This window comes from Pelodiscus sinensis, chromosome 20, assembly GCF_049634645.1.
Source record: "Pelodiscus sinensis isolate JC-2024 chromosome 20, ASM4963464v1, whole genome shotgun sequence".
Lineage (NCBI taxonomy): Eukaryota > Metazoa > Chordata > Testudines > Trionychidae > Pelodiscus > Pelodiscus sinensis.
The window spans coordinates 30,360,902-30,388,124 of record NC_134730.1 but is presented as its reverse complement, the minus strand read 5'-3'; the positions used below and the strand labels follow the sequence as shown (position 1 = coordinate 30,388,124).

Genomic DNA, 27,223 nt, shown 5'->3' with positions numbered 1-27,223 from the left:
ACTGTGCTTACTTTTGCTGGCCTAAGTACTCTCCAGGAAGTGTCCTGCAATGCCCATCATGACTGCTCTAGTCAGCAGTTTCAACTCCTTTGCTCTAGAGCAGGGGTCTCCATACTTTTCAGCCCGAGGGCCGCATTAACTATCAAACAGCAGTTCGGGGGCCGACTACACACTTGAGGTCCAAATAAAAAACAATCAAAACATGGATGTTGTTTTTAATTATTTATTTAATATTATTTTATTCAGTTATTATTTAATAACACATTCATACACTACACATGAACACCTGTATTAGTGTGAATGGTGAAATTGTTTCCTGGATGCCAAAATAGCAGACATTTCTGGCTTTAGATTTGTTGTCCCTAACATCAACAGTGACCTGAGATTATCATCGGACAAGTTTGTTCTCAAATTGTTCTTCACGTATTTCATTCTTGAAAATGTTTGTTCACACAGGTATGTTGTTCCAAAGATTGAAAGGTACCTTGATGCAAAAGTTTTGACATTAGGAAAGTCTTCCTTGGGCAAAAACTGGTAAAAACCCACCAGTCCTATTTTGAACTTGTCCCTAAGGAGGTCATTTGCTTGCAACTCAATGACTTCCAGCTGCAGTTCATCTGGGCAACTGGCCACATCTGCTTCAAATGGGTTTTGAAACAATCTCACTTCTTCTGCCTTTGAATCCAAAAAGGTCTCCACGGGCCGGATGAGAGGGCCTCGCGGGCCGTATCCGGCCCCCGGGCCGTAGTTTGGAGACCCCTGCTCTAGAGTCAAGTAAATAGGCATGCACCCCTCCCTCATTAAAGCCTTGGGAATTTTTGAAATTATGCTTTCTGTTTGTTCAGCATGGAGAGTTCACATAGCATCTTCCAAGCTGACACATACATTCCCATTTGGAGTACGCCAACGTTGTTAGGTTTTTGGGGAGAAGAGGCAGTGCAGTCACAGCTCTGATCCAGCCATACAAACTTTGATACCGCTGAGCATATTGTTTGTGGCATTAAAAAGGGCCATGAAAAAAGCCTGTAGTAGTGCCGCGCTAAGATCAGGGACATGAAGCAGGTGCACCAGAAGGCAAGGAAGCCCAGCTGTCGCTCTGCTGCAGTATCAAAGACCTACTGCTTCTGCAAGAAGCTGTACACCATCCTTGGAGATGGCAGGAGTCTTGTGGATACTTCAGGAGAACTGGAGGCAGTGGCCAGTGGAGTCAACTCCAAGGATGAAGTGGTGGATGAGAAGATTGAGTTGGAGAATGTGGGTCAGGTGACATGATTATTTGGTGGTGCGGTGAGCCAGGACCTCTCAAAGTCTCCAGAGGGGTCTAGCCAGTCTCAGCACTCTGGCTTTGACACTCCTGAAGCAAGAGTGGGGAGTTCTAGTAAGTACTCATTTTGCTTTGATACTGCAAGGTGACATGAGGTAGAGGTGTCCTTTAATTAGTTACATGATGCAAGTGGGAGAAGGGCTAGGAATTAACAATACTATGTACTGCTTGCATCTGCTTCTCATTACCTTGCTCAACTGTAGAGAGGAGGCTCTGCAGAAAGGTTTAAGGCATAGCAGGATCTCTTGGGCATAGCATTCCCCCTCTCAAGGGGCATCATGCCAGAGTTCACCCCTCTGTACCAACAGACAGGTGGCCCACAGACCTGCATAGTCCAAAGGTGGTGTGCTGGGGCTTGGTGACTTGAAGTGTAGCTCGCTGGTATCTGGATGTAGACCGCATGTCCAGGGCATGCACCCCACTGGCACTCATAGAATCATAGAATACTAAGACTGGAAGGGACCTCGAGAAGTCATCGAGTCCAGTCCCCTTCCCTCATGGCAGGACCAAGTACTGTCTAGACCATCTCTGATAGACATTTATCTAACCTACTTTTAAATGTCTCCACAGATGGAGATTCCACAACCTCCCTGGGCAATTTATTCCAGTGTTTAACCACCCTGAAAGTTAGGAACTTTTTCCTAACGTCCAATCTAAACCTTCCTTGCTGCAATTTAAGCCCATTGCTTCTCGTTCTATCCTCAGAGGCCAAGATGAACAATTTTTCTCCCTCCTCCTTATGACACCCTTTTAGATACTTGAAAACTGCTATCATGTCCCCCCTCAATCTTCTCTTTCCTACATTAAACAAACCTAATTTTTTCAGCCTTCCCTCACAGGTCATGTTCTCTAGACCTTGAATCATTCTTGTTGCTCTTCTCTGTACCCTCTCCAGTGTCTCCACATCTTTCTTGAAATGCGGTGCCGAGAACTGGACGCAGTACTCCAACTGAGGCCTAACCAGCGCAGAGTAGAGCGAAAGAATGACTTCTTGTGTCTTGCTCACAACACACCTGTTAATGCATCCCAGAATCATGTTTGCTTTTTTTGCAACAGCCTTACACTGTTGACTCATATTTAGCTTGTGGTCCACTATAACCTCTAGATCTCTTTCTGCCGTACTCCTTCCTAGACAGTCGCTTCCCATTCTGTATGTGTGAAACTGATTGTTCCTTCCTAAGTGGAGCACTTTGCATTTGTCTTTATTAAACTTCATCCTGTTTACCTCAGACCATTTCTCCAATTTGTCCAGATCATTTTGAATTATGACCCTATCCTCCAGAGCAGTTGCAACCCCTCCCAGCTTGGTATCATCTGCAAACTTAATAAGCGTACTTTCTATGCCAATATCTAAATCGTTGATGAAGATATTGAATAGAGCCAGTCCCAAAACAGACCCCTGAGTAAGCCCATTTGTTATACCTTTCCAGCAGGATTGAGACCCATTAATAACTACTCTCTGAGTATGGTTATCCAGTGAGTTATGTACCCACCTTATAGTAGCCCCATCTAAGTTGTATTTGCCTACTTTATTGATAAGAATATAATGCGAGACCGTATCAAATGCCTTACTAAAATCTAGGTATACCACATCCACCGCTTCTCCCTTATCCACAAGACTCGTTACGCTATCAAAGAAAGCTATCAGATTGGTTTGACATGATTTGTTTCTTTACAAATTTGTTTGACATGATTGGTTCTTTACAAATCCATGCTGGCTGTTCCATATCACCTTACCACCTTCCAAGTGTTTGTAGATGATTTCCTTAATTACTTGCTCCATTATCTTCCCTGGCACAGAAGTTAAACTAACAGGTCTGTAGTTTCCTGGGTTGTTTTTATTTTCCTTTTTATAGATGGGCACTATATTTGCCCTTTTCCAGTCTTCTGGAATCTCTCGTGTCTCTCATGATTTTCGAAAGTTGACAGCTAGAGGCTCAGAAACCTCCTCTTATCAGCTCCTTGAGTATTCTGGGATGCATTTCATCAGGCCCTGGTGACTTGTAGGTATCTAACTTTTCTAAGTGATTTTTAACTTGTTCTTTTTTTATTTTATCTTCTAAACCTACTCTCTTCCCACTAGCATTCACTATGTTAGGCATTCCTTCATCAGACTTCTCGGTGAAGACCGAAACAAAGAAGTCATTAAGCATCTCTGCCATTTCTAAGTTTCCTGTGACCGTTTCTCTCTCCTCACTGACCAGTGGGCCTACCCTGTCCTTGGTCTTCCACTTGCTTCTAATGTATTTATAAAAAGTCATCTTGTTTCCCTTTATTCCTGTTGCTAGTTTGAGCTCATTTTGTGCCTTTGCCTTTCTAATCTTGCCCCTGCATTCCTGCGTTGTTTGCCTATATTCATCCTTTGTAATTTGTCCTACTTTCCATTTTTTATATGACTCCTTTTTTATTTTTAGATCATGCAAGATCTCGTGGTTAAGCCAAGGCGGTCTTTTGCCATATTTTCTGTCTTTCCAATGCAGCGGAATAGCTTGCTTTTGGGCCCTTAATAATGTCCCTTTGAAAAACTGCCCACTCTCCTCAGTTGTTTTTCCCCTCAGTCTTGATTCCCATGGGACCTTACCTATCAGCTCTCTGAGCTAACCAAAATCCGCCTTCCTGAAATCCATTGTCTCTATTTTGCTGTTCTCCCTTCTACCCTTCCTTAGAATTGTGAACTCTATTATTTCATGATCACTTTCACCCAAGCTGCCTTCCACTTTCAAATTCTCAACCAGTTCTTCCCTATTTGTTAAAATCAAATCTAGAACAGCTTCCCCTCCCCTCCCTCGTTAGCTTTTTCAACCTTCTGAAATAAAAAGTTGTCACCAATGCAGTCTAAGAACTTATTGGATAGTCTGTGCCTCGCTGTGTTATTTTCCCAACATATATCTGGATAGTTGAAGTCCCCCATCACCACCAAATCTTGGGCTTTGGATGATTTTGTTAGTTGTTTAAAAAAAAGCCTCATCCACCTCTTTGATTATAATGTCAGAGTTGTTCCAGAGGCTGTGGATGGCACTGCATTCTGCACGACTGAGGTTACAAGGCAAGTGATGCTGTTTTTCCACTATTTCTGCCTGTGAACGTCAGCTGAAGCATTCTATGTAGAGGTCCAGACTGTCATTTCGACCCTCAGGAGGAGTCCATGTGGAGTTCTTCTTGTGCTGTTGGTGGGAAGGTATCTGTGTGTCACTGCACTGTTCAGTGTTGTGTTGGAAGTATTGGGCTTCATCCTCCCTGACTGGATCCACCTCGTCATCTCTAGCCTGATTCTGGCCTGCATATTTATACCTGCCTCTGGAAATTTCCACTACATGCATCTGACGAAGTGGGTCTTTGCCCACGAAAGCTTATGCTCCAACACTTTGGTTAGTCTAGAAGGTGCCACAGGACTCCTCGCCGCTTGATCTATTTAGTTTATTGTTGCAAGACAAACATGTCCCCTCTTGTGTTGAGGTTGGGATCACTTCTAGGTTGGGATCACTTATCACCCCGGGGCTGAGTCTACCCAACCACCCTTAGCTTTGGAGTGGTGCATCCTAGAGTCTTGACTCCCATGGTCACAGGTAGGGTTGCCAGGTGTCCGATATTTGCGGCTTCTGTCTGGTTTAAAAAGAAACGGTATTTTCTTTTTTTCTTGGACGGAAAACATTCCTCTCCTGGTGTGTGTTGTGTCTGGCATGGGGAGCCGGGGGTGGGGGGGGGGGGGGAGGGGGTTTAAAGGTGCAGGACTCTTTTGTGTATGTGCATTTTTTTTTTTGTTTGCACAACAACTTTTTTTTTTTTTTTTTTTTTTTTTTTTTTGATCAACCAATTTTTTCTTAAGCATGTTCCGTATTTTTTGTGATTATCTGGCAATCCTAGTCACAGGCTTCAGCAGATTGGCGGCTGGAATGCATGTCATCCCTGTGCTTTTATGCCCAGCAGTGCAGAGGAGGTGTGGCCTCTTTGGCATGAGGTTAACGTTTGCTGAACCAGTGCAGGGCAAGCGTGCACCAGCTCATTTATCGAAGAGAAAGTTAAGAGATGGTTTGATCATGCTCAAGTCTATAAGTAACTACACAGAAAGAAGATATCTGTTGCAAGAGGGCTCTTTAACATATCAGACAAAGGCATAATGAGATCCAATATCTGGCAATTCAAGCTAGCGAAATTCAAACTTGAAATGAGTCACAAATTTTTAACAATTAGGGTAATACCCACTTGACAACTTAAAAGAGATGAGGTGTACTCTCCATCCTTTGAAGTCTTTCATTCATTAGTCCAGGTCTACACTACAGAATTGACAGCCTAGCTTCATCTTTTAGAAAGTGTGGAAAATCATCCCTGACATAGTTATGCTGGTAAATACCCTCATGTAGGGTATTTTTTTGATGGAATAGTTTGTCATTTGGAGAGGTGGCTTAAGTATACAAAGTTCTTTTTGATGGTAAGTCTGCATCTCTACTAGGAGGCTTTGCTAATATAACTATACTGTCTTTGTAATGTAGACTAAAAGATACACTGAAGCTCAACCAGAACGTACAGCCGGTCCTCGAGTTATGAACGGTCGATTTACAACCGTTTGTACTTACAATCAAACTTCCTATTAAGCGGTCATAAATACTACGACCAAGTGTTTGGTCTGTAACTTTTTTTTTAAGTCGGGGACTGGCTGTATAACCTATGCAGGAGTTTGTAAAAATCATTATAAGGGTCTCTTCTGATCTGAAAAATCTATTTAAATTGTTAAATATTTTCTTGTTTGTAAAAGAATTAAAATAATTATTTTGCAATACTTTGTTGTGAATGAAAGTTAAGATGCATTTTTGTTTAAGAAATTCCATTTTAGCAAGTTATATTTGTATGAATGTATTGTTGCTCGGAGAACTTTTCAGAAGGTCATATCAATAGTTCATAATTGGCCACATTTCATATAAATTGGTTTTGTGTTGTTATAGTGCTAAGATTTCAGACATTGATCATCCATGTGAAGAGTATAAGAAGCTAAAACAGCAGTTGGAGCAAAAACTCCAAGAAGTGGAAGGAGAGCTTGCTTTGCAAAAACAGGTATTGGAGTCTGTAAAAAACAATGTTGTGTTAAATGACTCACAGTAGATGGAATTTCTACTTTACAGTCCATCCGTTCTCATGTGAGAATTATGAATTATAGGTGAATGCTCTGGGTAGGTGTATTTATCAAATAGCTATTCAGGCAGTCCTTTTTAGCTCTAATGTTAACTACCCATTAATGTAAGATGTCCAATTGGTAGTATTGCATGTTACTTTACAGTAATAGGTGTCATGTGGTATTTGCATACTGGCAGTTGGTTTACTTACTAGTCTGGCAGCCTCCCTTTGGGAAGAATTGGTAAGATACGTTTAGTAAACTGAGATGGATGGAGTAAGATTCTTATATATGGTGATACAGCCAGCACACTGTGCTAAATTGGCTAGCCTTCAAATTCCAGGAAAGGTCAGCTTCTGTAAATCAGAAGCAGTTTTAGGCTTGGCATATGGGTTAAAGACACAGATTAACATGTGCCAGCATGCTGAACTTCTCTGATTTCAAGACTCTCTCCTCCCGCTTTTTATGCCATTGTTAACACTCAGTCATTTGCTGCTATTAATACTCAATCATATCATAATGTGAGAATGCTTAGCCATGGAGTTTGTTTGAGCTCTAATTGTGTAACCTGATTAAAGGTATCTTACTCCCTACATACTGCAAAAACAATATTTTGTAGGATAATTTATACTCACTTCCGCTTTTTAAAAAATTGTATTTAGGAAATTTCAAGCTTACAAATGTAAATATCAGAAACAAAGTGACAGTCATTACAGTGGTGAGCTTTATGTTTTTGTTTAGCAAAATATGCAGTAATATAATCATCAAATCCATCTATTTAACAGGTGTCTACCCTGACAGGGCTTTTGGCTACTGGATGGAGGGAGGCAGTAGAAATGATATATTGTGGTTTTCATATGGCTTTTGACACAAGTCTCGCAAAAATTAAAATATATTACAGGCAGTCCCTGGGTTACGTACAAGATAGGGACTGTAGGTTTGTTCTTAAGTTGAATTTGTATGTAAGTCGGAACTGGTACATACTGTAGGGGAAACTCTAGCCAAACATTTCTCCAGAGCTCAGTTTTATTCTCCCACACCTCACTTGCCTCAGTCCTTTATTCTCAAGCTGAGGTGTCTGCTGAGAAAAGCCGCTCCGTATCTCCCTGGTCTGCTGGGGGGGAGGCGCTAGCTTCGCGTCTCCCTGGTCTGCTGGGGGGAAGCAGCTAGTGCGGGGTTGCCTCACCCCGTTTGTAAGTAGGGATCCAATGTAAGTCGGATCTATGTAACCTGGGGACTGCCTGTACATGTATTGTTTAGACTCAATTCCATACGATGGTCTCATAAGCAAACTAGGGAAATGTGTCTAGATTCAGTTACTATAGGGTGTATGGATAGCTGTCTGGAAGACTATGCTCAAAAAGTAGTTATTAATGGTTTGATCTTAAATGGGGATGGAGTATTTTGTGAGGGTCTCAGTCCTGGGTCTGGTACAATTCGATACTTTCATTATGTACTTGGATAATGGTGTGGAGTGAATGCTTCTAACATTTTTACTTCACATTCCCCTTTACCCCTGTTTGTGCTTCCTTTCCCCAGAGCTGGTAGAGGGAGACATTGATAAGAATAAGGGGGCTGAGACCACAGTTGGGAGGCAGGAGCAGAGCCCCAAGCACAGGGCCTGTAGCTAGGACCCCCTATACGGGACCAGGATCAGAGACCCAGACACAAAGCTGGCAGTGCTGGGACCCTGAGCACAGAGCTGGCAGCTGGGACCCTGTGCAATACCCGGTGGTTCTAAAGTCATCCCCCCTGCCCCCCCCCCCCCCCGCACAGCTAGTTCCCATGCGTATGCTTCCATCCCTATTGTTCTGTGATGTTATGATATTATAGTGATTCTCTTTATAACATCCAGGTCATGATGTTTTGAGTAATTTTATTAACATCAGTAAAACTTTCAGGGAGGTAGCCATGTTGGTTGTTTTTGATGAAACAGACTAGGAATTCAGTGGCACCTTAAAGACTAACACCTTTATCACAGTATAAGCTTTGGTGGCCTGCAGCTCACTTCATCAGGTGCATAAAATGAAAGCTTCAGTTTAGCAAGGGTGTATATAGGGATGGGAGTGTTGTTATATCAGTGCTAATGAGGCTAATTCAATCAGAGACTCTATTCTCCCTGGACACACAGTAAAAGACTTGAAAATTGCCATAGTTGAGCAAAAAAACTCTGGGGCATGAAATTGCTGAGCTGGAATTCATATTCAAACTTGACACCATCAGAATGGGTCTGAATACAAAAATTAATTCCCCTCTTTGGGCTTTCTCATCTTATCAACTGTTGGAAGTGGACCACATTCATCCTAAGTGAATTAGCCTCATTAGCACTGATGTTACACTCCCATCATTGCATACACTCCTGCCAAACTGAAGCTTCCCCTTCATGCACCTGATGAAGTGAGCTGCAGCCCACGAAAGCTAATGGCATAATACATGTGTTAGTCTTTATGGTGCCCCAGGACTCCCTGTTCTTTTATTTTTAAAGTAAAATAATTGATTTGTCTCATCACTTCAAGTCTTTTAATAGCTCCAGTTGTATTTGTGCCAAACTTTACGAAGATTTAGATTTTTTTTTCTGGTAGTGTTCATGGTTCAAGTAACTAAATAATATCTAATTTATGCAAGAATAGAAAAAGTCATCATGCTTTACTGTCAAGTTGCATTTATAAAATATTCATAAGTGATAAACATGAATTTTAACCAATTGTTATAGATTATTATGGAGTCCAACAGGTCAGTAGATTGTGTTTGACCCATCTATAGCTCTCCTCTCTTGATATGGTTATAACCACCTATAACACACTATTCATAACAATTAACATTTTAAAAATTCATTATCCCTTTGTAAACTACTTATAATTGGACCTTAATATACAATATGACCAAAAATTGTGCTGAAATAATTTATTCTGTGTTTTCACATTTTGTAATCTGCTTCATTTATTGTCATTGGTAGTTTGAGGTTGTTGCTTGTTGTTTGATAATTCATCTTTCTAGAAGGAAAGCCCGTAATAGTACCAGTAGAAGCAGCACATTCTTAGTTCCATATGGGAATATAGCTTATTTCACTGTTCAAGTAAGTTTTAAAGTAAAACTCACATTTCTGTATCAAAAGTTATAGGTTGCATAGTTGGATAAATATTTATTATAAAGGAATATGACTTTAATATATGTACACTAGAAGATTTACCTGGCTATTGATTCTGTCTTTTTTTCATATGGTTTTCTGAGAAGCAGTCCCATTCCAGGCACATCCCATTTTCTTGGCACAACCAAGCCCTGACCTTGCTCTGTTCTGATAAGAGGAAGCTGTATACCAAATTTAGTGGTCTTAGCACTTACCGTTTAGGAGGAGTTCTTGAACAGATGGACAGACAGATAAACTCTCTCAAATAAATAGTAGTTTTTAGTAAAGAAATGCATTTGGCAATCTCATATTTTCTACGAATGTGGATCATTTTGACTTTAATGATATGGAAGATGCCATTTTCGATAACACATGAGCTATGTTTATACTGATTTTTTTTAAATCCCTATTATTGTTGTTGCATTGGCATAGCTCCACTGGTGCAAGCAATGGTGAGAAAATTACTGCATGCAGGACATAATATTTTAGCCAGTATGTTGTCTAACTCTTCTCTGAACAAATCTAGATAACACAGTGGTCAGGACACAGTGGTAACTGATATATGGTCTATATGAGGATTCCCATTGTTGTTCCCATCAGTGGAATTGCGTTAGTAGTGGCAATAATGGGAAATGTTCAGTATATGACTTTTTATGGGACTATTAATCCATTCCCTGCAATACATTACAGGAGCTGTTGGTGGAATTTGATGCAGAAATTAAAAAGAGAGACCATGCATTTCGACAGCAGGCAGATGAAATGAGTAATTTAGTTCTTTCTCATGAACTCAAGGTAATTATTGTCTTTAAACTATTATTTTGTTTTATCTACAAAATAAACACACTTTACTATAACCCTGAATTTGATATATTCTGTGATACAAATATATAGCTCACACTCTTCCTTCCTTCACCCCTGACTAAGTGAGCTGTTTCCAAGATAGTAGAAAGTGGAGATACTTAAGGGTTGTCTCTTAATTCCTTTATGATTAACAGAATCTTCCTGCACACTGCTGACAGATTTTACTCGTCAGTCTCCAGAAAGTCTCCAGTCTGATCCTCGAGGGTTTGATGTTGACTATTAGGGGAGAAATACAGAGACTCTGTATAGAAGGATGAATTCCACAACTCTTGAGTTTACCCATTTTATTACTGATGTCCAATTATTTCAGTGTGTTCTAATTTGTTAAAGCACTTATGGGGTTGGTGCCACTTAAAATTAATTGCAGCATAAAACCATAACATAAGAACGGCCGTACTGGGTCAGACCAAAGGTCCATCTAGCCCAGTATCCTGTCTACCGACAGTGGCCAGCACCAGGTGCCCCAGAGAGGGTGGACCGAAGACAATGATCAAGCAATTTGTCTCCTGCCATCCCTCTCCAGCCTCTGACAGACAGAGGCCAAGGACACCATTTTATCCCCTGGCTAATAGCCTTTTATGGACCTAACCTCCATGAAATTATCTAGCTTCTCTTTAAACTCTTTTATAGTCCTAGCCTTCACAGCCTCCTCTGGCAAGGCGTTCCACAGGTTGACTACACGCTGTGTGAAGAACTTTCTTTTATTAGTTTTACACCTGCTACTCATTAATTTCATTTGGTATCCTCTAGTTCTTCTATTTAGGGAACTAATAAATAACTTTTCTTTATCGGCCCTCTCTACACCACTCATGATTTTATATACCTCTATCATATCCCCCCTCAGTCTCCTCTTTTCTAAACTGAAAAGTCCCAATCGCTTTAACCTCTCCTCATATGGGACCCGTTCCAAACCCCTAATCATTTTAGTTGCCCTTTTCTGAACCCTTTCCAAGGCCAAAATATCTTTTTTGAGGTGAGGAGACCACATCTGTACACAGTATTCAAAATGTGGGCGTACCATAGTTTTATACAGGGGCAGTAAGATATTCTGGGTCTTATTTTCTATCCCTTTCCTAATAGTTCCTAGCATCCTATTTGCCTTTTTGACCGCCGCTGCACACTGTGTGGAAGTTTTCAGAGAACTGTCCACGATAACGCCAAGATCTCATTTCTGATTTGTCATAGCCAATTTGCCCCATCATACTTTACGTATAGTTGGGGTTATTTTTCCCGATGTGCATTACTTTACACTTATCCACCTTAAATTTCATTTGCCATTTTGTTGCCCAATCACTCAGTTTGGTGAGATCTTCTTGGAGTCCCTCACAGTCTGCTTCTGTCTTGACTATCCTAAACAGTTTTGTATCATCTGCAAACTTTACTACCTCACTGCTTACCCCTTTCTCCAGATCATTTATGAATAAGTTGAAAAGGATTGGTCCCAGGACTGACCCTTGGGGTACACTACTAGTTACCCCTCTCCAATCTGAAAATTTACCATTTATTCCTACCCTTTGTTTCCTGTCTTTTAACCAGTTCTCAATCCAAGAAAGGACCTTCCCTCTTATCCCATGGCTATGGAATTTACACAAGAGCCTTTGGTGAGGGACCTTGTCAAAGGCTTTCTGAAAATCCAAGTATACTATATCTACTGGATCCCCCTTATCCGCATGTTTGTTAACCCCTTCAAAGAACTCTAACAGATTAGTAAGACAGGATTTCCCTTTACAGAAACCATGTTGACTTTTGTCCAACAAATTATGTTCTTCTACATGCTTCACAATTTTATTCTTTACTATTGTTTCGACTAATTTGCTCGGTACTGAAGTTAGACTTACCGGTCTGTAATTGCCAGGATCGCCTCTAGAGCCCTTTTTAAATATTGGTGTCACGTTGGCTACCTTCCAGTCATTAGGTACGGAAGCCGATTTAAAGGATAGGTTACAAACCACAGATAATAGCTCAGCAATTTCCCGTTTGAGTTCTTTTAGAACCCTTGGATGAATGCCATCTGGTCCCGGAGATTTGTTAACATTAAGTTTTTCTATTTGTTCCAAAACCTCTTCTAATGACACTTCAATCCAGGACAGTTCCTCAGATTCATCACCCACAAAGGACGGTGCAGATTCAGGAATCTCCCCAACGTCCTCAGCCGTGAAGACTGAAGCAAAGAAATCATTTAGTTTCTCCGCAATGTCTTTATCATCCTTGACTGCTCCTTTTATAGCTTGATCGTCTAGGGGACCCACAGGTTTTTTAGCAGGCTTCCTGTTTCGAATGTACTTAAAAAACATTTTGTTATTTCTTTTTGAGTTTTTGGCTGGCTGTTCCTCAAAATCTTTTTTTGCTTTTCTTATTACATTTTTACACTTGATTTGACAGTGTTTATGTTCCTTTCTATTTATCTCACTAGGATTGGACTTCCACTTCTTAAAAGATGCCTTTTTGTCCCTCACTGCTTCTTTTACATGGTGGTTAAGCCATGGTGACTTTTTTTAGGTCTCTTGCTATGTTTTTTAATTTGGGGTATACATTTAAGTTGGGCCTTTATTATGGTGTCTTTAAAAAGTTTCCATGCAGCTTTCAGGGATTTGGCTCTAGTCACTGTGCCTTTTAATTTCTGTTTAACTAACCTCCTCATTTTTGTGTAATTCCCCTTTTTGAAATTAAATGCCAGGGTGCTGGACTGCTGAGGTGTTCTTCCCACCACAGGAATGTTGAATGTTATTATATTATGGTCACTATTCCCAAGCGTTCCTGTAATAGTTACCTCCTGGACCTGATCCTGCGCTCCACTGAGGACTAAATCGAGAATTGCCTCTCCCCTTGTGGGTTCCTGCACCAGCTGCTCCAAGAAGCAGTCATTTAAGCCATTGAGAAATTTTATCTCCGCTTTTCTTCCTGAGGTGACATGTATCCAGTCAATATGGGGGTAATTAAAATCCCCCATTATTATAGAGTTCTTTATTTTGGTAGCCTCTCTACTCTCCCTTGGCATTTCAATGTCAGTATCGCTGTCCTGGTCAGGTGGTCGGTAATATATCCCTACTGCTAATTTCTTTTTATTGGAGCATGGAATTACTATCCATAGCGATTCTATGGAACATGTTGATTCACTTAATATTTTTATTTCATTTGATTCTACATTATCTTTCACATACAGTGCCACTCTGCCACCCACCCAGCCTGCTCTATCCTTTCCATATATTTTATATCCCGGTATGATTGTGTCCCACAGATTTTCCTCATTCCACCAGGTTTCAGTGATGCCTATTATGTCAATCTCCTCATTTAATACGAGGTACTCTTGTTCACCCATCTTATTAGTCAGACTCCTAGCATTTGTGTACAAGCACTTTAAAAATTTGCCACTGCTTATTTGTCTGCCCTTCCCTGGTGCATTGGATTCCTTTGTATGCGGTTGTTTGTCTGCTCTGGCCTATGGTTTGCCCTCTCCCCTCCTCTCTTTCTGACTACAGCTTAGAGAATCTCTATCAATGGATTCTCCTCTAAGAGAATTCTCCCTCCGATTTACGTGCATCTCCGCACCAATCGTCTTTCCCCCATCTCTTAGTTTAAAAACTGCTCTACGGCCTTTTTAATGTTTAGTGCCAGCAGTCTGGTTCCACTCTGGTTTAGGTGGAGCCCATCCTTCCTGTATTGGCTCCCCCTCTCCCAAAAGTGTCCCCAGTTCCTAATAAATCTAAACCCCTCTTCGCTACACCATCGTCTCATCCATGCATTGAGACTCTGAAGCGCCGCCTGCCTACCTGGCCCTGCGCGTGGAACTGGAAGCATTTCTGAGAATGCCACCATAGAGGTCCTGGATTTCAGTCTCTTTCCTAGCAGCCTAAATTTGGCCTCCAGAACATCTCTCCTACCCTTCCCTATATCATTGGTACCTACATGTACTACGACCACCGGCTCCTCCCCAGCACTACACATAAGTCTGTCTAGGTGCCTCAAGAGTTCCGCAACCTTCGCACCAGGCAGGCAAGTGACCATACGGTTCTCCCAGTCATCACAAATCCAACTATCTATGTTTCTAACGATCGAATCACCCACTACTAACACCTGCCTCTTCCTAACTGGCATTCCCTCCCCCTCAGAGGTATCCTCAGTGCGAGAGGATACCGCAGCATCCTCTGGGAGGAGGGTCCCAACTACGGGATGGTTTCCCTCTGCTTCCATTGAATGCTCTGTTCCCTTGAGACATTCATCCTCCTTAAGAGCACTGGGGCTCTCAGACTGGAGGTGGGACAGTACTACAGTGTTCTGGAAAGTCTCATCAACATAGCTTTCTACCTCCCTTAGCTCCTCCAGTTCAGCCACCCTGGCCTCCACAGCCCGAACTCGGTCTCTGAGGGTCAGGAGCTCCTTGCAACGGGTGCACACATACGCCACCCGCCCACAGGGCAGGTAATCATACATGTACACTCGACACAATAAACTCTGCTGCTGGGCTTCTGTCTGCATTTTTCTAATGAATAAGTTTAAGTGTAAACTGGGATTCTTTTTAAACCTCTGGGCTACGTCTACACTGGCCACAATTTCCGGAAAACCCATGCAAATCAGGTAAGTCAGGATAGGGAAATCCGCGGGGGGATTTAAATATCCCCTGTGGATTTAAATAAACATGTCCGCCGCTTTTTTTTCCGGCTTGGGGAAAAGCCGGAAAAAAAGCGTCTAGACTGGCGCGATCCTCCGGAATAAAGCCCTTTTCCGGAGGATCTCTTATTCCTACTTCGATATTGATTCCTACCTCTTGATATTAGTTTCTAATTTTGAGTATTGTTTTCTCCTTTGAAAGGTGAAGTTATTGACCACAGAACTGGAGGCTCTGAAAGAGGCTGGGATGAAAGCTGCAGAATCATTGCAAATAGCAGAAACTACTAATTTGAAGTTGGAGAAAGAGGCCAAATGCAAGGATCGGGAACTTAAAGATTTTGCAGCCGTGAAAGATGCTCAGTACTGTACAATTCTAGCTATGATTAAGAGCTGCTGCTTTTGAAATCACCTTTTCCTTTCCATCTCATAATCTCAGTAGCTTCATACCTCTTGTATAAATAACTCTGTACTTTAATAGTACAAACTATCATAGTCGCAACAGAAGGCAATATCCATTGATCTGAGTACTCACTACAGTGTCTCTGGGTAGTGTGGGTGTTAGTCAATTTCTGCATCACTATTTGGTATAACCTTTTAAAAAAAATTTGTTTTTATCGAGTATTTATAAACACTGTGTTATAGTTCAGGCATGCTCTGCATGTTTGACCATTATCTCAATCTTTCTGAGATCACATTTCCAAACCAATGAGTCTACATCTGCAGATCTCAGGGTATGTCTAAACTATGAAATTTGGTCAAATTTAGCGAAATTGACATTTAGCATCTGATTTTGTTAAGGTTGAAGGTGAATTCCCTCCCTATGCACATTTGGGCCGCAGAGTGAATCCCTACTTCCATGGCTTCCATCGACTCAGAGCGATGCACCGTGGATAGCCATCCCAGAGTTCGTGGTGCCCATTTGAATTCTGGGTTAAGCTCCCAAAGCCTGATTGGACGAAAATATTGTGGCAGGTGATTTTGGGTACATGTCGTCGGCCTCTCATGATGCAGTTACTTCCTCCCTCCCGCCTTTCCTGAAAGCAATGGCAAACAATCGTTCTGTGCCTTTTTTCCCAGATTATCCATTCAGGCAACATATCCGTTCATGGCAAGCATGGACCCCATTCAACTGCACACTGCTATTGCGAGCATTACAAACACCTCACACATTATCCTGTGGTATGTCCAGAACCTAGCCAGCTAGTACAAGGAAGTGTGTGAGGATTGAGTAACTGGCATATGTTGGTGATAGTTAGGCATGTTGACACAATAGAATACTGATTCTGGTCCTTAGATGCAGGCACAAACTGGTGGGACCACATAGTTATGCATGTATGGAATGATGACCAATGACTGCAAAACTCGCATATCTAAGGCCACTTTCATGGAACTTTGTGAATTGCTTTCCCCCACCTTCAAGCACAGAATACGTAAATGAGACCTGCTCTGACAGTTGAGAATAAATGGCATTAGCTGGGTGGAAGCTACTAATCTGTCAGGATTCATTTCAGAGTGGGAAAATTTACAGTGGGAGCTGGTGTGATCCAAGTAGCCAGGGCAATCAGCACCCTTCTACAAGGAAGAATAGTGATTCTGGGAAATGTGCAGGACATAGTGGATGGCTTTCCATAATGGGATTCCTTAACTGTGGTGGTTGAAAGATGGAGCGCATATCCCTGTCTTGATGCCAGACAACCTTGCCAAAGAGTACCCAAGGGGTACTTCTCAATGGTATTGCAAGCACTGGTGTATTACAAGGGCCATTTCATTGACATCAACGTCAGCTGGCTGGGAAAGTGCATGACACCCACATCTTTACAAACTCCATTCTCTTCAGAAAACTGCAAGATGGAACTTTCTTCCCAGAATGGAAAACTACCATTGGTGAAGTTGAAATGCCAATGGTTATCCTTGAAAACCCAGTCTACCCCTTGCTGCCATGGCTCATGAAACTATATACAAGCCGCGGTGATAGTAGTAAGGAGCAGTTCACCAGCATGCTGGCAAGTGCAGAATGGTGGTAATATGTGCCTTTGGCTGTTTAAAGGCCTGTTGGTGCAGCTTACTGACTAGGTTAAACCTCAGTGAATTCATTATTCCCATTGTTGCTGCTAGCTGTGTGTTGCATTATATTTGCTAAAATAAGGGGGAAAGTTTCTGGTGGAGTGAGCTGTTGAGGCAGATCACCTGGCAGCCACTTATGAGCAATCAGACACCAAAGCAATAGTTGGAGCACTGTGCATTGGAGAGGCTTTGAAATCCAGTTTCAGGAATGACCAGATAATGGTGTGACAGTTTCATGTATTGCTCATTACCAGGCTTCTCCCTGTTGCACATGTACTGCCCTGTAAACCAAATGCCCCGCTCCAATTGCACTTGGCACAGTGAATAAATAGCCTGTTGTTCTGAATTCATGCATTTTTATTTAGGCTACACAGTGAATACAGACAGCACTGAATAGAGAAGTAATTGAGGGTGTTACAAGGGTCTGATAACACTGTGGTGGGAAGAGCACAAGGCTTCAAGGCTCATTACATTTGGTCTGTGTAGCAATCATATCTGTGGGAATGACAGCCTTTTGCGCTATGAGCCATTCCCTGGAGTTGAGTGAAAGGCTTCCCAAGCCTTCTGCCCTCTACATTCTAGACGTCTGAGAGAGGAGGATATGGAACTTGGTGAAGAGAGCAGGTGGTTTATTAATGAGTGCAGGGTAGCTATGTGCTCTAGCTGCCTTTCTTGTATATCTACTGGGCACCTCACCAGGTCTGTTCCTGGGGCTTTTCCTGTGTACCTGAAAGTACATCCGAGTAGAAAGTGCTGGCCAGAGTGGTCACATTGTGGGACACCTCCTAGGGTATGTCTAGACTACATGGTTCTGTCGACAGAGCCATGTAAACTAGCCTACCCGACATAGTCAATGAAGCCGGGATTTAAATATCCCCAGCCTCGTTAAAATAAAAATGGCTGCCGTGCTATGCCGGATCAGCTGATTGTCAGCACAGCGTAGGAGTCTAGACACTGATCGGTCGACAAAGGAAGCCTTTGAATTGAGGCTTACAGGATCGGTCAACAAAGGCTTCCTTTGTCGACTGATCCGTGTCTAGACTCTCGCACTGTGCCGACAATCAGCTGATCCGGCACATCACGGCAGCCATTTTTATTTTAACGAGGCTGGGGATATTTAAATCCCGGCTTCATTGACTATGTTGGGAAGGCTAGTTTACATGGCTCTGTTGACAGAGCCATGTAGTCTAGACATACCCCTAGAGGCCAAGAATGTCAACTTGAGCAGAGTTGTGTCTGCACTACCCTAATTTGACCCAAGATGGTGGAATTTAGCACAGCTCCTCTCATCAAGCTGTAGTAGAGCTGTCGATTTAAAAAGTGCTTACAGTAGGCAGAGGGAGCTTGGTGGTGTAGACACATTGATTATAAAACTGATCTAACGTGGCTCACTTTGGCTTATTTTCATAGTGTAGACCAGGCCTCAGATTGGAACCCTGTGGTTCAACCCACTTTGTCATTCGGTTATAGAACATGCTGGTTCACCAGCTGTACTTACCTCCAGCAGGCGCATCTGGGTTCATGCCAGAGTTAACTTAGGCTAAGCCTGAGAGTTAACTTAGGCTTCCATTTAGCTACAGCCCACTCATAATCAAACAAGGGAGGCTTCCCACAATGTTCATAAAAGTATTACAGTAACTAATTTTGACCTTTAACTTTTCTTGTGTTGTCCCTACATGCTTGTACTATTCTTTGTACTCTTCCTTACTAGTTTGTCCATGTTTCCTCTTTGTGTAGGATCCCTTTTTCTTTTCAGATGATTTAAGACAGTGGTCCAGTCTTAAATGGTGGTCTGGTGGTTGTTTCAGTTCATGGACCACCAGGCCAATCCAAAAATTTTCATGGACCACCTCTTTTTTGAGACATGATAAAAAAGAACAGACAACATTTTGGTTTGAAGTTTATTTCTTACTAACAGATTTTTGGATTCTCTTCTCACTGACAAGCTTTTCAGTGTTTGGAGTGGTACTTGATAATGCACAATGAATATCACTTTCCATTGCAAGCTGAGTCCTCTGTTTGGACTTAACATGCAACAAACACAAAAATCCAGTCTCATACATACTGGTATAAGTTGATGCAAATGACAAAAGAAATCTGACTGCGTGTGCTGACAGATTTGGGTAACTCCCGGTCATGCTGGCCCAAAATTTCTCCATGGTAGACTGCTGGCACATGTCTTGAGCCGCAAAATCATTTTTTAGATCCAAGAATTCCTCCTGCAGATCTTCTGGAACACTATTAACATCTGTTGTAAATGGATTCTTGATGAAAGATAATCCATCCCTTGTCCTGTCCACCTCCGAAAAGTATCGTTGGAATTTGTCTCATAGCTTCCGTAAATGATCGAGAAGTTGCATCCGAATGGCTTCCTTTTCCCTGAGCATGGCATCCACATATGGAAATTGAACCAAATTATTACCTTCGACTCTTATGATCCAGAGTTCCAATTTGTCAAGAAAAGCCTTGATGACGCTTTGGTGAGAGAACAGATTTGCACCTTTCCCTTGCAGCTGAAGATTCAGTTTGTTCAAGATTCCAAAAATATCAACAAGATACGCAAGTTCTAAATTTGACTGCATCAGCACATTTCGGAATTCCTCTTTCCCTTGAGCCTGGAGAAATAAATAAATAAACTCCTCTCTCAATTGAAAAACTCTGTTGAGTACGTTCCCTACTGACAATCACCGTACAGAAATGTAGAACAGCAACACATCAAAGTTGGAACCCATGTCCAGGCAAAATCTTTTGAACAGCCTAGTGTTCAGAGCCGATGATTTGATGTGATTCACCACTTTCACCAACCCTTTAAAAACGGCATTTAGTCCATCAGGCAGGCTGTGTCTAGACTGGCCAGTTTTTCCGGAAAATCAACCGCTTTTCCGGAAAAACTTGCCAGCTGTTTACACTGGCTGCTTGAATTTCCACAAAAGCACGGACTTCCTACTGTAAGAAATCAGTGCTTCTTGCGGAAATACTATTCTGCTCCCGTTCAGGCAAAAGTCCCTTTTGCGCAAAGCTTTTGCTCAGTGTAGACAGCTCAGATTTGTTTTCTGCAAAAAAAAAGCCCCGATCGCGAAAATGGCGATCAGGGCTTTTTTGTGGAAAAGCGCGTCTAGATTGGCATGGATGCTTTTCTGCAAAAAGTGCTTTTGCGGAAAAGCGTCCGTGCAAATCTAGATGCTCTGTTCTGAAAATGCTTTAAACGGAAAACTTTTCAGTTAAAAGCATTTCCGGAAAATCATGCCAATCTAGACGCAGCCGCAATGTTTTTGTTGCCAAAGCTTCCCTATGAATGAAGCAATGAACTCCGGTTACCATTGGAGCGCAGTGTTTCACCAGCATTTGGAAGCCCAATCTTGAGCCCAGCATGGCAGGTGCACCATCAGTGGTGACACCCACAAGATTTACCCAGTCCAGACCATGTACTTCAAAGAAATTGTTAACAATTTCCATCACATCCTGACCTTTTGTGGTGGTATGAAGAGTCTTACAAAAAAGAAACTCGTCTTTGAAGTCTCCCTGAACCATGTTTCATGCGAACACCAATAGCTGAGTGTGACGGACCCAGCGGGGTCCGCACAAGGAGCGGGGGAGGCCCCCCCCCGAGCGGGAAGCGGCGGCCGTGGACGGCCGAAAGCCGCTCGGCGTGGCGCCGCCAGCCCCGCCGCAGCAGAAAGCGGGGGCGGGCGTGCACCGGGGGAAGCGGGAGAAGCCCCGGGCAGCCACGAAACGCCCGGTTAGGGCACCACGGTTCGCGTCCCGGGGTGGAGCCATGGGAGCGCTCGGGCGGGAGCCGGCCCGGAGAGCCCCGGAGGGGGCGGGGCTTGCGCCCCTGACGTCACCCGCCCGCGCCCATAACAGGGGCAGGGGGACGCTCCGGGGGGGCGGGGAGCGAGAGGGCAGCCACCCTGGCTTCCCGGCATCCCGAGTACCCGGCCTTCCGGGCAACGAAGGGAGACGACACCGGCAGCTGGCGACTCGCCCTGAGATGGGCACGGCGCCTGCGACGGGGTAAGTGACTTAACCTTGCGCCGGCCCAGGGGGCCGGCGGCGCGGGAATGGAAGGAGTCCGAGGCGGGACCGTTTTGGCGCCCGTGGGGAGGCGAGTTTCTTGCGGCTGCCCCGCCTGCCGTGGGGGGATCGCTTTAAGGCACCCGCCCCACTTAGGTCCTCGGGCTGGGACCCGGTGGCGAGGGTGGGCCCGGGTCCCCCACTCCCCACACCCCGACCTCAGCGCAGGTCTTCCAGGCTGTGATAGCCGAACACACTACCCAACCTCCCCCCCCCCCACCTAGAGGGTGCGAGAGGAAGGAATCAAGACTAGAGGGACGGCTCAAGAGCCCCGGCCGGGGGCCGCCCGGGAAGGCGCTGGGCTGGGTCCGCCGAGCCCCCTCATCCCCATACAGGGCGAGGGGTGATCGCATCCAGTCCCGGGCTCGCTCACGGACCCCGGACATCGGGACTACGAGGCTCTCGAAGGCGGTGGGTTCGCGGAGCCTCACCCCACCCCGCCGGCCCTGATCCGGGGCGCGGGCAGGGGTAGCGGGGTGTGGCGCTCGCACCCTTAAAACCCGCCACACTGAGAGCACAATGTGATGTCGGTCGATTCATCCAATTGTATGGCAAACAATGGAGGCTTCTTTATTTCATCACAACTTGTTCACTGATGTTCTGTGATATCTCATTTATCCGTCTTGATACTGTGTCGTTAGAGACAGATATATCATTCAGCTTCCTTGCTGTTTCCTCGCCAAGAACAAGCCGCACCATCTCTTTTGCACAGGGGAGCACAAGTTGCTGTACAGTGGTGTGAGGCTTCTTAGCGTGTTCAGCTTTGTATGCAACCATGTAGGAAGCACACACTGCATTGCTTGTCTTATTGTAGAATGCACTTGTTGAGTTGAGGCACTGCCGTTTCAGACCTGATAACTACCGCTCAAAATAATCTTCATCCTTTTGCAGTAAGCTGAGGTGACACTTTTCGAGGTGGAGTTTCAGCTTAGCCAGCTTCACTGAGTCATTCCCCAAGACTTTGAAACAAAAAACATATTGTGGCAAATCCACGCCTTCTTTTTCTTGACAAGTGAAGCCGAATTTGATCTAGTCCTCCGAATATTTGCGCTTGACATTTCTTCCTGTCATTGCCATTATAAACAAACTATACCACACCTGTAAAACGGCACTAGTAGCACAGGATGAACGACACAGCAACTGCTCAGCACGATGGCGGCAGCTACACTGATGCTCAGAGCCTCAGATGGAAGTTACTGGCAACACAACACGGTTGCGTCCTAGGTGACACCACGTGTTTGTGAATGTGACCTAACCGCGGTGCTTGCTCACGCCTCGTGACTTTGGACAATGTTCCTGTGGACCCACCAGTTGAGAACCAGAGATTTAAGAGCTCCTCATGGAACTGTATTAACCTTTTATTGTTCTTCCTATCTTTTCCTCACATTGGAATGGCTTGCAGTTGTACCTTTTTAATATTGTCTCCTTGAGAAACAGCCAGCTCTCCTGAATTCCTTTTTCCTTTTGAATTTGTCCTTATTGGACTTTATTCATTCTCTGAGTGTCTAAGTCCATTTTCCTTACTCTGCTGCTTTCACTTCTTCCTTTCTTTAGAATCATGAAATCTGTTATTTCATGTTCACCTTCATCCAAATCACCATGCCTTCAAATTTCCTACCAATTCCTCTGTGTTAGAATCAGTTCTAAATGGCTGTCTCTCTGGTTAGTTCCTCCACCTTATCTTACCTCAGATATTCAGAGACACTGTTCCTAGTCAACAATAGGATAAATCAAATTTGGATTCTCTAGGACAAGCCATTTCAAAACTGACATTCATTTAAAAATCAGGATAAATTTTTAGAAGGGAATTTTTTTCAATCTTTTGTATCTCATTAGTTCCTGGTGTAATGGGCTCTCCTTACTGGATATGCTCAGTGAAAAATATGGTAGACACTGTACTTCCTTTTAAATTCACTGTCATTTTTATAGGCAGGATTTCCTAAATGTACCTTTTTATTTTGTTTCTAGAAAATAATTACTTTGACTTCTAATGGAATTAAGCCAACTGCCCCAGCTTCTTTCTTGCTTCAGTTCCCATCTTTGCTACTAATTAACTCACTTTTTTCATAGGAAGCAAATGCAAATATTCCTTTTGCTTTGCCTCACTTTTTGTCATATCACTGTGATTCTTGACCCCTTTTTTTTTCTTTTCTCCTTTTTATTTCCATCTGAAAGCAATAAACTCTCCTATGACATACCCATTCTCAAATATCTAATCACTTTTCAGCCTTGATCTAAATTCTGTCTATTGTCCACCTTCTGACTTTATCCATGCTTTTGTGTCCATTTGATATTTGACCTTTTTCTGGTTTCATCTCCTTATTCTGAATTGCTTAATCCTCACTATCTTCTTTCCTAGCTATAATTCTAAGCGTAACAATTTCAGTTACAAAATTGATAAATCTTATGTCTTTGCTAATTTAGGATAAAGGATTTAGAATGTAAGCTTCATGTAGCATACCTGACTTTACAAAAAGAAGAGGAAACATTTCAGAGAAAGTAAGTATTTCTGATATATGACATTGCATTCAAAGACAGAGTGTGAGTGTGTGGGTTTATTGGGTCACTGAGTGGGGTAGGGAGGCAGCACCTGCAAACGCAGAGCCACATGGAGCCATTGGTGCCTCCCTGAGCTGTGTCAAGTAGGCACTCCAGTCCCCTACACCCTCCCACCCAGATCCCACATCCCCACCGTCACTTGCACCCCGTAGCCTTGCAGACCCCACCCCTTCCCCCATTCTGTTCTCGTACCCTACCTCCCACCCAGACCATGCACTCCCACCCCAGCTGCTCTATGGCAGCCCCCCCATCTGCACATGGAACCTCTTATTTTGGCCCCACCTCAGAGACTAGGGGTCCCACAAAATCTACAAGCCCCGGCCCCCCATTTGGGGATTAGGTCAGTGAGGGTTTTTTTGTGGCTCCCAACTAATTTTTTGGGGGTCAGTGGACTCTTAACTCAAAAAAGGTTCTCTACTCTTGTTTTAGAGGTTTGAGTGTAACTGAATTTGGCCTTCCAGAAGGGCACAAGATACCACCAGGCAACCTTAACTCTATGTTAACAAAGCATTTTGTCAATGAATAAAGAAAGCGTTTAAAGAAAGTTATGATTTTGTTCATGTAGTTGCAGTTTAATGTCGATTCAGTAAAGCATTTCAATACATGCTTAAAATGGGCTAGTTCATGTATTTGAGTGTAAGCATGTGGTTAAGTGTTTTGCTGAATAGCTACTAAGTTTATTAACATACATCATATTTTTATCATTTTACTCCAGGTTGCTTGATTCCTTTTTATAGTATCATTCCTTGTTGAAGAACATATTTAGTCTGTCCCATGAATTGATTAATTTGATCCTAATGATCTTAGACCTTGTTCTAAGAGCTTTACTTTTTAGTTCTCCAGATCTTCTCAAACAGAAGTGACACAAATATTTGTGAAGTCCACTGATATGCACAAGTTTACGCTGTACTTTTTATCATTTTAAACCTTAGACTTGAGGGAAACAATCCAAACAAACAATAGTCTTAATTTGTATATTGGTGTTTTCTAGACATGAGGTGCTAGATCACTTTGCCAAGGAGAAAGATGCAGTACTGGCTTCAGTGAAAGAAGTCCATGCTGAGCAAATACAAAAATTGGAAAATCAGATAAGAGATCTACAAATAAGTAATGAGACTGTGGAGATGGAGTTGCGTAGAAGAGAATGGAGGCATGCAGATTGCTTGAGGGAGAAAGACACTGTAATTGAAAAGTGAGTGTTGTTTGATTAATCTGAATTCTATGAACTACAGGTGAAAGACAGAAATCAGAAAATCTTACATGATCAGTGTTGTGTTTCATTACTTATATGACTCAAAAAGTGTACAGTTATTCAGTTAAGATTGTTTTAGATACAAGGTGTGGTATCTGACCAAAGGTGAGTATTTATAGAATTTTTGGGAAAAATATTTTCCAGAGTAGAACTACTGGAAAAATGAATTGTTGCTATTAACAACATAAAAAGTTAAGACTTTTCTTTAGTTTCTGTTGTTGAAAGTGAGCGGTTGTCGAAGTGAAAATATCCCATTATTGTAAAACATAGTGTAATTTCTATAAGATTATAATTTAGCCAAATCAAAACAGATTTTACCAGACTATAAAAGTCCAATATCCCCTTTTCTTCACCATATCACCCCCCCCACCTCACTACTCCATTCCCCTCCCCTCACTCCCCATTCCTCTCTTCCTTCCCTATTCTAGTGCCTCTTCCCCCACCTCCTCCCCTCAGTTCCCACCAACACCCACTTACCCAGCCCCACCTTAGGCATCTTTTCTTTACATCTCTCCATTGACTCTTCTTTGTTGCATCAAACATAAGATACTTGTGTCACTTTCAAGCCGCTTATCCACTTATCTCCACCCTACCTATCATTTCTTATTCAGTATTAAATGGTCAGTGCCTGTCTGATTGGCCTACAGCAGGGGTTGGCGACCTTTTCAAAGCAAAGAGCCAAATTGCATCAAAATTCAGAACAAGCGGTCATCAAAGCTGTATAAGAATGCCCATTTGCTTGATTGAAAATATACAACTTAATATTATTGATAGTGGACATAATGACTAATTATAGCATAAATGAAACATTGTACTCACAGACTTTATTTAATGAGACTTCTGCTGCTACATCTTTTCACACAGTTTTGAAGTTTACATCATGACTAGTCAAATCCATCTTCATGCATGCATTCGAGCTGTCTTCTCTCAATCTTATGGCGGGGTTGGTGATGTGGGGGTGCAGGAGTCTAGGTTGGAGTGTATGAGGGGCTCAGGGCAGGATATTGGGGTGTACGATGGACTCGGGGCACAAGGTTAGGCTGTGTGGGTGCAGGAGTGTTGTGGCAGAGGACTAGGGATGTGGGTGTGCATGAGTTTGGGGATGTGGGGGTATGAGGGACTCAGGGCAGGGGGTTCAGGTGTATGATTTGGGGTTGTGGAATCCCCATCTCTGGAGATGTTTAAAAGTAGGTTAGATAAATGTCTATCAGGGATGGTCTAGACAGTACTTGGTCCTGCCATGAGGGAAGGAGACTGGACTCGATGACCTCTTGAGGTCTCTTCCAGTCCTAGTATTCTGTGATTCTATGAGTGCTCAGGGTTGGGGGTGTGTGTGTGGGGGGGGGGGTGTATAGGAGTGTTATGACACTGCAGCCAGATGTGGGCTGGGCTCCAATTGGGGACTTGTTGTTCAGGCTTCATTTTTAAATAAAGTAAAATATTACGTCCAACACAAAAGGTTTCAATGTTGTCTTTATTTGTGGCAGGGGTGGGGAACCTTTTCTTGGTTGGGACCACTGACTCTCAGAAAATTCAGTTGGGAACCATATAAGTGAGAGGCAAAAAAAAAAAAAGTCCTCCAAACCTTCCCCCCCAACCCTCACTGATGTGACCTCCAACTGAAACTCCTCACTCCCCTGCTGCGCCAGCCCCATAGTAGGGGGAGGGGCAGGGAGGATAGAGGCTCAAGGCCTCAGGTCAGATTTACTCTTCTGGAGTTCCAGAGATAGTGGATTTTGTGGGCCCCCTTAGGCTCTGGGTTGGGGCCAAAAATGAGGCATTAAGTGTGTGAGACAGGGCTGCCAGTGAATGGGATAAGGATGGGAGTACAGGATCTGAGTGGGAGGTGGGGTGTGGGAGGGGGTGATGGGGTGAGTTCTGGCCAAGGGGCTAGGGTCAGGGGGTGTCTGGCTGGGGGCAGAGGGGATTTTGGGCAGGGGGAAGGCTGAGGGTATGTCTACACTACCCTCCTAGTTCGAACTAGGAGGGTAATGTATGCATACCGCATTTGCTAATGAAGCCCGGGATTTGAATTTCCCGGGCTTCATTAGCATAAGCGGGGAGCCGCCATTTTTAAATCCCCGCTGCTTCGAACCCCGTGTAGCGCGGCTACACGGGGCTCGAACTAGGTAGTTCGGACTAGGGTGCCTATTCCGAACTACCGGTACACCTCGTTTCACGAGGAGTAACGGTAGTTCGGAATAGCACCCTAGTCCGAACTACCTAGTTCGAGCCCCGTGTAGCCGC

At 43.3% G+C, this 27,223-nt stretch overlaps 1 protein-coding gene across 3 annotated transcripts in view; it reads left to right on the top strand.

Moving 5' to 3' along the window:
• Positions 1-27,223, top strand: part of CCDC57 (coiled-coil domain containing 57) — a 101,533-nt gene that overhangs the window by 13,805 nt on the left and 60,505 nt on the right. For all 3 annotated transcript variants that reach the window (XM_075904235.1, XM_075904234.1, XM_075904236.1), the window contains exons 3-7: positions 6,265-6,373; positions 10,249-10,350; positions 15,230-15,387; positions 23,590-23,664; positions 24,716-24,916. In XM_075904235.1, coding sequence (XP_075760350.1) covers positions 6,265-6,373; positions 10,249-10,350; positions 15,230-15,387; positions 23,590-23,664; positions 24,716-24,916 — 645 coding nt within the window. The remainder of the gene's footprint in view (positions 1-6,264; positions 6,374-10,248; positions 10,351-15,229; positions 15,388-23,589; positions 23,665-24,715; positions 24,917-27,223) is intronic.